The sequence below is a fragment of the Otolemur garnettii genome, unplaced genomic scaffold (assembly GCF_000181295.1).
Source record: "Otolemur garnettii isolate 467f Iridium unplaced genomic scaffold, OtoGar3 scaffold00044, whole genome shotgun sequence".
Lineage (NCBI taxonomy): Eukaryota > Metazoa > Chordata > Mammalia > Primates > Galagidae > Otolemur > Otolemur garnettii.
Genome location: NW_003852439.1, coordinates 6,199,849 through 6,211,689, shown reverse-complemented (window position 1 = coordinate 6,211,689; position 11,841 = coordinate 6,199,849). Strand labels below are relative to the sequence as shown.

Here is an 11,841-nt window from a genome sequence, read left to right as displayed (position 1 = left end):
GGGTACCATGGCTTCATCACACAGCTCACAGCAAACCCCAACGCCTGGGCTTAGGTGATTCTCTTGCCTCAGCCTCCCGAGTAGCTGGGACTACAGGGACCTGCCACAACGCCCGGCTGTTTTTTGTTGCAGTTTGGTGGGGGCTGGGTTTGAACCCGCCACCCTTGGTATATGGGGCCAGCGCCCCACCGATTGAGCCACTGGTGCCGCCCTCTCCACACCCTTTTTAAATATCACAAATGTCACCTCAGATAAGAGTTATAGGACAGAGTGAGCCCTTTATTTTATTTTATTTGTTTATTTATTTTTGAGACAGTCTCACTATGTTGCCTTCAGTAGAGCACTGTGGCATCACGGCTCACAGCTACCTCAAACTCTTGGGCTTAAATGATTCTCTTGCATCAGCCTCCCCAGTAGCTGGGACTATAGGTGCCTGCCACAATGCCTGGCTATTTTTTGGTTGCTGTTGTCATTGTTGTTTAGCAGGCCCAGGCCAGGCTCGAACCCACCAGCTTCGGTGTATGTGGCTGGTACCCTACTTACTGAGCTATGGGCTCTGAGCCGAGTGTTTCCTTGTATCAGCCTCCCAAGTAGCTGGGACTACAGGTACCCGCCATAACGCCCAGCTATTTTCTGTTGCAGTTGTTATTGTTGTTTAGCTGGCCTAGGCGGAGCTTGAACCTGCCAGCTTTGGTGTATGTGGCTGGTGCCATAAGCACTGTGCTATAGGCATTGAATCAGAGTGAGCCTTTTAGAGTTTGAAGAAAGCATATGAGCTGGGCACAGTGGCTCATGCCTGTTATTGTAGCACTCTGGGAGGTTGAGGTGGGAGAATTGCTTGAGCCAAGGAGTCCAGGACCAGTCTGAACAAGAGTGAGACCCTGCCTATCCTAAAAATAGAAAAATTAGTGGGGCATTGTGGGGGGTACCTGTAGTCTCAGCTTCTGAGGCAGTAGGATTGCTTGAGCCCAGGAGTTTTAGGTTGCTGTGAGTTCTGATGGCACCACTGCATTCTAGCCTGGGCAATAGAGTGAAACTCTGTCTCCAAAAAAGAAAAAAAAAAAGAAAAAGCATGTGGGGTGGCACCTGTGGCTCAGTGAGTAAGGCGCCTGCCCTGTATATTGAGGGTGGTGGGTTCAAACATGGTTCAGGCCAAAGTGCAACAAAGAAATAGCTGGGCGTTGTGGCGGGCGCCTGTAGTCCCAGCTGCTCCGAAGGCTGAGGCAGGACAATCGCCTGGGCCCAAGAGCTGGCAGTTGCTGTGAGCTGTGACGCCACGGCATTCTACTGAGGGTGACAAAGTAAGACTGTCTCTGGAAAAAAAAAAAAGAAAGAAAAAGAAAAAGCATATGATGGCAGTACCCATGGCTCAGTGGGTAGGGCGCCAGCCACATGCACCGAGGCTGGCGGGTTCAAACCCAGCCCCAGCCAGTTAAAACAACAATGACAACTGCAACAACAACAAATAGTTGGGCATTGTGGTGGGTGCCTGTAGTCCCAGCTACTTGGGAGGCTGAGGCGAGAGAATCACTTAAGCCCAGGAGTTTGAGGTTGCTGTGAGCTGTGATGCCATGGTACTCTACTCAGGGCAATAGCTTGAGACTCTGTCTCAAAGAAAAAAAAGAAAAAGCATATGATGCCTGTGTTCTAAGACACCGGAATCTTCCCCCTCCAGTTTAATCATTCCAGAGAGCAGTATTCCAGGGAAGGAGAGACCTGCAGTGGGTAGCCAAAGACTGGTTGTGGGTCTTGCATTTCCAGCGGTGTCTGTGACTCTCGTGAGAGGCAAGGAGACTATTCTGACCACACCCACTAGGACAGTAAATGGTATGCCAGTTCTGGAGGGAGACTGGAAACCAGCCTGAGCTCCCAGGCCTGCCAAGACTTAGAGTCCCACAGCTGTATGTCTTGCCTTTTGGGCTGTTGCCCCAGGCTGACTCTAGGTCAGTTTTCTTCTGGCCCTGCTTTGTGTGAGGTTGGCTGGGATAAATGGCCCTTTCCTCTGTCTTTGTCAGCCCAGAACTTTTGCTGCTCTGAAGTTGGGCTGCTGCAGCAGCAGTTCAAAACAGCCCTTCCTTTTCTATCACTAAATATGTTGGCCTCTCTCACCCTCACCCAGATGATCTCCAGGAGAGAAGCATGACTGAGGACATATGCTGGGATGTCTTTCCTCAGTGGTCTCTTCTAGAACTCTCCCCGCCCAGTGACAGAATGTGGCCCTGGAGGAGCTGGAGCTGCCTTCCCTAAGACAGTATAGCCTCCCAGATATTAGAAATAGTTTTCCTGGGCAGAGAGAAGAGCATGAGACTTCTCTACTTTCTAGGTCCAAATCAGCCATAGTGCATCTGTGTTTCTAGAACAGAGGCCTCAGAGATAAGAGCCTGCACCTACCAGCCCTTATCTAGATTCCCCAAGTAGGGGGGATCAGGGTTACAGCGAGGAGACAGGAAGTATACAGATACAGGTCAGAGAGGGATGAGTTCTGCCACAGCATAGCTGTTCCCATTCCTCTGTGGCACCAGTCTGTGCAGGCTGTGCCTGTGCCATTGGAATAACTGTGATCACAGTGGGTCTGTAGGTTTTGCACAGTTTCTTCCCTGATAAAATCTGGAAAGTTTAGGCGTTCAGCAGGAGTGAGAGTCTGGAAGCTATGCTTTGGGCAAAGTAGTCAGCACCTTGCACGGATGGCTGAGTGCTGTTCCCTTGCCCTTTATGTGCCACTGTGGGCTGAGGGGCTAGTGGTTCAGCACACCTGAACACACTTGGGAAGGCTCCTCTCTGCCTGTGAACCTTAAGGAGCAGCTTCTCAGGGCAGTGCTAGCTCTAGCTGATCCTCTTTTTGAAAGCAAACTGCAACTGTTTCTCTCCTGAACTTCCTAAAGCATGTGGAGAAATGACAGCATGTACCTTCAGTCTGTGCTTCTCAGGCCTTTTACCTTGTAATTCTGGTGATTCTATATCCCTAACCTGGGGAATTGCTTCAGAAGGGCTCCTAATAGAATCTTCCATCAGCGGGAGGGCTGAGCAGCTCCATGAAGCCTTCATATAACCCTTCCTCTCTGGGGCCAGTGGGGGTATGGTGCTGTGATATTTTGTTAATTTATTTTCATTCTACCTTTTTTTTTTAACTTTAAGGTTTTCAGATGTTATTCTGGCAACAATTTTGGCAACCAAGTCTGAAATGTGTGGCCAGAAATTTGAACTGAAGATTGATAACGTTCGGTTTGTTGGACACCCAACACTGCTACAGCATGCTGTGGGGCAGGTATGGCGCCCTGGGCAGATGTGGCCCTCCCTAGGCAAGCAGACCTGGCCCATCCCAGTTGGGGGGCCTCAGGACTGAGGCTGATGTTGGCCTTGGTGAGGTAACCATTGGCTGGCAGACCTGATCACGTACTTGCTATGAGCTGTGCATCTTCATAGGCCCTGGAGGTCTAGTGGAGAAAACAATGGGCAGCTTTGCCCCAGATATTTCAGTCCCTGCCCCTAGCTTGTGCTCTTGCATTCTGGGTCTCTACTGACTATGTCCTTATCGCTTATATGTAGGATGTCTCTTTGCAGAGGGGCCAAAAGAATAAACTAACCAGCATCTGTTAGACTCTTGAACTTCCTTCAAAGTGGTGGTACAAGCATTTCTTCTTATTAAATGAAGAAGAAGAAATTCTACAGCCTGTATTATTATTATTTAGCATTTACTATTGTGCTAAACCTCTATGTTCCCTGATGAATCAGTGTCACAACACTGAGGAGTGTCAGCAAAAAGGAATGCATTGTTCCCCAGGAGGACTTGTATACCAGAGCCTACCAGTCAGCTCTTTGTATGCAGGCAGGATCCAAGATAGCATCACACAGATTCTGAAGGGTTTCATGTGACAATGTAGGATTTATCTACATTTATATGATGTAGAAATTCTGTGAGGTTCTGTGTTGTAATTTGCAAACCTCAATGAATAAGCCTATGGAAGGAGCTTCTGAGGCAATTGGATGTGTTTGGCCTCACAGACAGTGCCCTTCTTTTTTTACCAGGGCCCCCATAGCTGGGGTCCAGACCCCTGTCTGAGTGATATCCATTCGTGCCCTGTAGCGCTGGAGATGCTGGCAGGGGCAGGGGTGTGTGTTGGGATGGCTGTGGCTCTCACTCCCCCTGGTGACAACACTTGTAATTGACCCAAGAGCTCTGTGTTGCCTGTTTGTAATGCTGCTTTTGAGTGCCTTGGTTGAGGGATCAAAAGCACAGAGATAAGTACATGGAACGCCTCTGCTGGCCCTGAGCATTGTCATATTAACTTGTTTTGAGTACTTGTCACACCTGATAGGTAGGTGCAGGATACACTGGGGATAGCAGGGGTGGGTCAGGGGTGGGCCTGGGTCCCTTACCCATTCACACCTTCTACATCACTTCTCTCCTGGGCATTGTCAGCTCACTTCTGTGGACTGGTTGGTCAGAGCACTGACCTCTTCACTTTTGTCATAGTTATGATGCTGTGTCCAGCAGGCACACCTCTAGAGCAAAGTCACTAGTTGGTTTTCAGAGACCTTGGGGCTCTGTTTTTTCTGGTTCTGCTATATTCTGGGCCCTTTCCCTTGCTGAAGTAGAGCAGCTCTAAAGAGCTTTCCCTGGAAAGTTATAGCTCTCAGTTTATTAGAATTCTGCTTCTTTTACAGGTCTCCAAAATAGATCCATCCCCAAAGAGGGAGGCACCTACTATGATTCTTTTCAATGTGGTATTTGCACTGAGGGTGAGTATTTATATACATGGCTTAGATCAGGGAGGAGGGTGAGGGAAAAGCAGCTGTCTCTGATGACTGTGCTGTTGCCTTAGCGCTCAGTCTGTGACAGGGTATGTGCTGGTCCTCCTGGGGCATAGGCAGAGTCTGCCTGACTGTTTACTTCCTTTTGTTTTGGTAAAATACACATAACATCATTTACCATTTTAAAGTGTACAGTTTGATGCCGTCAGGTACATTTATCATGTTGTGAAACCATCACCACTATCTAGATTCAGAGCATTTTCAACACCTCAAAAGGAAACCCTTGTACCTATCAGCAGATACTCTCCATTCTCTCCTTTCCCTCCCAACCCTGGAAACTACTAGTCTGCTTCCTGTCTCTGTGGATTTATTTATTCTGCATATTTCATATAAATGAGATCATACAGTACACAACCATTAGTGTCTGTCTACTTGGCATGTTTTTGAAGTTTATCTGTGTTGTAGCATGAATCAAGATGCTAATCCCTCTTAGGGCTAAATAATATTCCTTTCTGTGCATAGACTTCTCTTTGTTTATCTGCTTGTCTGTTGGTAGACATTTGGGTTGTTTCCATATTTTGGTTATTATGTACAGTGCTGATGTGCACATTTGTGGACATGTTTTTGTGTGGACACATGTTTTTATTTCTCTTGGATATACACACTTAGGTGTGGAATTGTGGGGCATGTGGCAACTCTGTGTTTAGCCTTTGGAAGAACCACCAAAATGTTTCCCACAAAGGTGCCATTTAACATCCCACTAGCAATGTGTGAAGGTTCTAGGGTTTTGGTGTCTTTACCACCATCTGTTATTTTCTATTTTGTTGATTAAGCCTAGTTGTTTCTTAAAACAGCCCAGGTTCTGAGGTTGTTCTCGCCACTTACAGGAGATGTAACTGGTGGAAAGCCTGTTACAACATAAGGATCCAAATAAACAGAAAATGTACCCCTGGGTAAGGACTGGCTTATGTTATGAAGAGACTCTGAAATACCTAGGAAATTTGTATTCAGTGATGGTTAAATAACAGAATTCTGAACTATCTCACTATCAGTTTTTACCAAAGAATCCAATAGTTTTTTCTAGCTGGGCATATGTGATTTGCACAGTGGCTTACATACAGAATGTGACAGCAAGGAATTGACTAGATCTCAGTGACAAAGAACAGTGTATTCTCTGACATCCTGCACTATTGGATACCATTCTTGCCTTTAATGCTGAAAGGTGTAATCAATAACAAAAAAAATTAGACACCATTCTAAATTTCAAAGTGTTTTTTTCCCATTGATGCTTATTTGGTTTGGAGACCATAGGTCTCAATGTAAATGGTTCAAAATCAAAACAATGATAAAGAGAAACTATTTTTAAATTGAGCTTAATTTTTTTTAGAGACAGAATCTTATTTTGTCACCCTCCATAGAGTGCTGTGACATCACAGCTCACAGCAACTTCCAGCTCTTGGGCTTAGGTGATTCTCTTGCCTCAGCCTTCCAAGTAGCTGGGACCACAGGCACCCACCACAATGCCCAGCTATTTTTTGTTGCAGTTTGGCCAGGTCTGGGCTTGAACCTGCCACCCTTGGTATATGGGGCTGGCGCCCTACTCACAGAGCCACAAATGCCACCCAAAATGGAGCTTAATTTTTAAGATTGTCTCAGTTTGTTGATAAATAAAGACCTGCATATTAAAACAAAAGGCTTTTTTTTGTTTTGTTTTTTGAGATAAGAGTCTAACTTTGTCACACTTGGTAGAGTGCTGTGGCATCATAGCTCACAGCAACCTCCAATCAACTCCTGGACTTAAGCAATTCTCTTGCCTCAGCTTCCCAAATTGCTGGGACTATAGGCACACACCATAGTGCTGGCTATTTTTTTTTTTTAGAGATGAGGTCTCACTCTGGCTCAGGCTGGTTTCAAACCTGTGAGCTCAGGCACTCTACATGCCTCAGCCTCCCAAGTGCAGCAAAAGGCTTTGTTAATGGTGGTTGTTCCTGTGGTATCAGATTCCAGCAAAGGATCTTCACTTTATGCTTAATACACTTTCACATGTTTGCATTTTTACAGTATCTTTTTATTTGCTATATAATTACATAATACAGCCACAAAGAGAGATAAATTAAGTACAAAATAAGCATGTGTGAGCCAGGCACAGTGGCTCCTGCCTGTAATCCGAGCACTTTGGGAGGCTGAGGCGAGAGGATTGCTTGAGTTTTGGAGTTGGAGACCTGCCTAAGCAAGAACGAGACCTCATCTCCACTAAAAGTAGCAGGCAGGCACCCATGGTTCCAGCTACTTGGGAGGCTGAGACAGGAGGATTGCTTGAGTTTGAGGTTGCTGTGAGTTAGGCTCACTGTTTAATCATTCCTTAACTACTACTAATGCCATGGCACTCTAGCCTGGGCCTGAATGACAGTGTGAGACTGTCTCAAAAAAAAAAAAAAAAAGGCAAGTGAATAAACACGGTCTGTAATGAATTGTGTCCTCCTGTCAGCAGTGATAAGCCCTGTGGGATGGGGGTGAGAAGCAGCCTTGGCCCCACCCGGGCGTTGCAGGCAGCCTGTCATCTCTGGGAAGAAGCAGAGAATGTATGATGCTCTGAGGCCTAGAGTCTCATCATAAGGAGTGTTACCAAGAAAACAAGCAGCTTTTCTAACTGTATAAAGATTTTTGTAATAATAATTAAATTGGAAATAATTCTGGGTGTAGTAGTTAAGGAATGATTAAACAGTGTAGTTATGATTATATACTGGCCCATCCTGTGGCCATTAAGGAAGAGACATGGGGATGAGGCCAGAACCTGGAGAAGGACGGATGGACTACTGCCAGGTGGATGCAGCAGGAAACAAGACAGTATAGGGCTTTAGCTGGCCCTGATGTGGGAGAGTAGGAAAATTTTTATTTTTTTGAGACAGAGTCTCACTATGTCACCCTTGGTAGAGTGCTGTGGTGTTACAGCTCACAGCAACCTCAAACCCTTGGCCTTAAGTGAGTCTTTTGCCTCAGCCTCCCAAGTATTTGGGACTACAGGCGCCTGCCACAATGCTCAGCTATTTTTTTGTTGTAGTTGTTGTTTAGCAGGCCCAGGCTGGATTTGAACCCGCCAGCCCCAGTGTATATGGCCAGCACCCTAACCACTGAGCTATGGGCACTAAGCCTGGAAAAAAAAATTTTTTTTTTTTTTTTTGAGACAGTTTTGCTATGTTGCCCTTGGTAGAGTGCTGTGTTGTCACAGCTCATAGCAACCTCAAACTCTTGGGCTTAAGTGATTCTCTTGCCTCAGTTTCCCAAGTAGCTGGGACTACAGGAACCCACACAACACCTGGCTTTTATTGTTGTTGTTGTTGTTGCAGAACCCTCTAGCCTGGATGTATATGGCGGGTGCCTTACCCACTGAGCCACAGGCTCCGCCCGTGATGAGCCTGGAAAATTTTAATAGTCTAAGGAGTTGGTGTTTCAGGGTGGACATGTTTTTTCTCCTGTCAGTAGTCATTCAAAAATGTATACTTCTTTACTTTGAAAAGTTGTTTTTTTTTGCAATTTTTGGCCAGGGCTGGGTTTGAACCCACCACCTCCAGCATATGGAGCCAGCGCCCTACTCCTTTGAACCACAGGCACTGCCCCAAAAAGTTTTAAACAAACTATAAACTAGAGAGAATAGTCTAACAAACCTTATGCTCCTGTCTCTGAAGTCTCATAGCAGCTGCCTTTGCACACTCCATCTCGTCCTCCCCTTTCTTTCTTCCTTTTTTTTATTTTTTTGAGACAGAGTCTCACTATGTCACCCTTGGTAGAGTGCTGTGGTGTCACAGCTCACAGCAACCTCAAACTCTTAGACTTAAGCGAGTCTCTTGCCTCAGCCTCCCGAGTAGCTGGGACTACAGACACCCGCCACAATGCCCAGCTTTTTTTTGTTGTTGTTGAAGTTGTCATTGTTGTTTATCAGGCCTGGCCAGGTTTGAACCCACCAGCCTTGGTGCATGTGGCCAGCGCCGTAACCACTGCTATGGGTGCTGAACCCCTCCCCTCTTTCTTTATTTCTGGGTGACTCTCAAACCTCATGGCTATTTGTACTACATACTTCAGAAGGCACCTTTATAAAATATGGACACTTATTTTATGCCATGATACCCATTTTACATCTGACAGAATTTGCTGTAATATGTTGATATCAATTATTAACCTGGTTCACTGAGACTTTTCCTGATTGCTAAAACATTTTTCTGAGTTAGGCTGTCTGAACCAGGATGCAAAGCGGCATCCCTGTGCACAGCCAGGACTCTCCTACCCTTTCTCCCACTGAATGTTCCATGTTTGGACTCATCTCATTGTGCAAATAGTCAGACTTGTGCTCTATCCCTGCATTTCCTAAAAGCTAGAAGTTAACTTTGAAGGCTTGGTTACATTTGGGTACGACGTTTTTGGGGTGAGAAAGTCTTACAGGTGATACCCTAAATCTAATGCCACTTCCTATCACATATGGTAAAGGTGTGCAGTTTCTAAGAGTTCCCACTCAGGGCTGGTACACTCTGGATGGTAGCTTTCTCAGCATGTCCTTTATTCAGTGTTGAGCTGTGTAGAGAGGACATGTGGAACACCCTGTCATGCAGGTCGTGGAGATTTGCCCAGGGCAAGCACCAAGTCTGGGAAACTCTAGCAGCTGGTCCCCGGATACATAACTTAGAGCTGCTATGGTGGTTGTGCTGGCCGGACTTCCAGCAGAGGATCAGGGTCTCAGCTATGATTTGAGTACTTCTTCATGGGAGTAATCATCTGTCCAGGGTCATCCTCTCCCTGCTTTACTGGTGGGTGTATTTTTTTTTTTTTGAAAGGTCTTTATTGGTGGGGGAGGGAGGCTGCAGAGCAGCACCAAGGAGGAGAGAAAAAAGAAGAGAAAAGAGGAGAGAAAAAGAGGAGAGTGAAGAGGAGAGTGAGGAAGAGAGAGGAGGAGAAGAGAGAGAGAGAGCTGGTGGGTGTATTTTTATACAGATTCTTCCAAATACGTGTTTTGTATATACCCTATAAATAGGCCTTCCATTTCTCAGGACACTGTTGAGAGAACAACCTTGACAAGGAGGGCAGGTCTGCTGCCCAGTGGTGGGCACAGCATAGGAGCAGTAGTCCTCCCCACCCCTGGCTTGTAGCTTTGTTGTAATCTGCCCAGTTATGAGTTCTGTTTCTGATCATGGGATCTGCTGAGAGTAGGAAATCTCTCTAACTCCAAGTAAAGAAAGTGTTTACTGTCTAGGTCAGGTTTGGGCCCTAAAGTCTGGCTGTGAACATTTTGGGCATGGCCCTACCTACCAGATAAACAGGAGCAGAGGCAGCACCAGGGATTCTAATCAGAAGCAACCATCCATCCCTCTCCCTTGTCCCATCTCCACCCCCAAAGATGACTCAGCAGCCCTGTTTACCTCCATAAGTGCTGAGTCATGGTTGACCTGATTATCAGCTCCCTCTAGTGCTCTCACAGGCCCCACAGCTGCACACTCCACCCTCGGCCTGGGCAGGTGTGGTTGCTTGGTTGACTGGTCCTTGATAGGATAAGGAGGGGTGAGGGCCTGTCTTGCTCCTGAGAGCCACCTGTACCCTCCTTTGACCAAGTCAACATGGGTGCAGGAGTGTTGGGAAAGGGGCATAGACCTCAAACCTGCTGGCTTTCTCATTAACCAGTGTCATTTCTGCTGGGAAGAGTGTTCATCCGTGAGAACAGAAAGTGTTCAGTGAACAATTAGTGTAGAACTCTGTTACTGCACCGTGCACCCATGTGGTGATGTGACTTGTTGCGACTGAATTCTTACATATTATACGCCACTCATGCCTACTAGTACTCAGCACAGACTACTTCCAGGGGTTTTGCATAGGCAGGCTCTTGTTCTGAGTAACTTTATGAGTCCAACTTATGCCCTCCATTCAGGCTTTGGTGAGGGAAGTGGATTGCTGTTTTTCCCAGATGAGGGCTTGTGACCTAGCATTACACAATAGGTGAGCAGGGTATGTCCCTCTGCTGCACCCTGCCTTTCTTTACAGACCTGCCATAGTGGAAATGCCTGTGTGCCCCACACAAGAGCCCCACAGAGCCATTCCTGTGTTAGCATCTAGGTGGACATTCCCAAGATAGAGAGGATGGGGGCTGGTGTTTCTGTGAGTGGGCGCTGGAGGGGACTCAGGAAACTGGGGACACCCCTGCCCCTGGAAAGGAGCCTGGAGGAAGATAGGAGAAAGTTTCTTTCATGGTTTGAGTTTTTGCTGTGCATATGTGTTAGTGCCACTTAAACTGTGTGGAGGTGTGTCCCTTGAGTCTGAGAATGGCCTCTCTTCTACAGGCAAATGCTGACCCATCGGTGATAAACTGTCTGCACACTCTCTCCCGGCGCATCGCCACCGTGCTACAACACGAGGAGCGCCGCTGCCAGTACCTCACTCAGGAAGCCAAGCTGATCCTGGCCCTCCAAGACGAGGTGTCTGCCATGGCTGATGGTAAGTGTGGTGCAAGGTCATGGGCATGGGTCTAGGCTGGCTATGGCCTCTCTGCAGTGTAGATCTCTGCAGAGGGGCTGTCAGTTAGTGTTAACAATGCAGTCAGGAGCTGGGAATAGCATCAGCATTAGTTAGGGATTGGAAGGGAAGTCCTCACAACAGCTTTGCAGAGTTGGGGCCATGATCATCCCTATTTTGCCGATGTAGATACCGAGGCTAGAAAGGTACATTATCTTCACTTGGGCTGATTGATTGTGCCTAGGGGATACAGGAAGGCTTCCCAAGGGGCACATTTGTAGGTCTACTTCCTTGCATGGATATGCTGAAATTGAGTTCCCAACTGGAAAATTTCCTCTTCTCCACGCACCACTGGATGGTGACCCTTCATGTGGGACAGGTGCCTCTGCCAGCCCTTGTCCTGCTAGACGTGTTACCCTGGGGCAGGAAGACCCAGGAGGAGCCTCTGGGAATATCAAGATGACAAGGTCAGTGGTTTGTGGGTCTTTGCTTTCAGCCAAATTGAAAGACAACCTAGGCTCAGCGCCTATAGCTCAACCGGCTAAGGCGCCAGCCACGTACACCTAAGGTGGCGGGTTCGAATCCCCAGCCCGGACC

General features: G+C 47.0%; 1 protein-coding gene across 1 annotated transcript in view; it reads left to right on the top strand.

Moving 5' to 3' along the window:
- The window catches only part of NPRL3 (NPR3 like, GATOR1 complex subunit), a 51,804-nt gene that overhangs the window by 14,434 nt on the left and 25,529 nt on the right, over window positions 1-11,841 (top strand). The window contains exons 3-5 of the mRNA XM_012805782.2: window positions 3,136-3,265; window positions 4,666-4,740; window positions 11,073-11,226. Coding sequence (XP_012661236.1) covers window positions 3,136-3,265; window positions 4,666-4,740; window positions 11,073-11,226 — 359 coding nt within the window. The remainder of the gene's footprint in view (window positions 1-3,135; window positions 3,266-4,665; window positions 4,741-11,072; window positions 11,227-11,841) is intronic.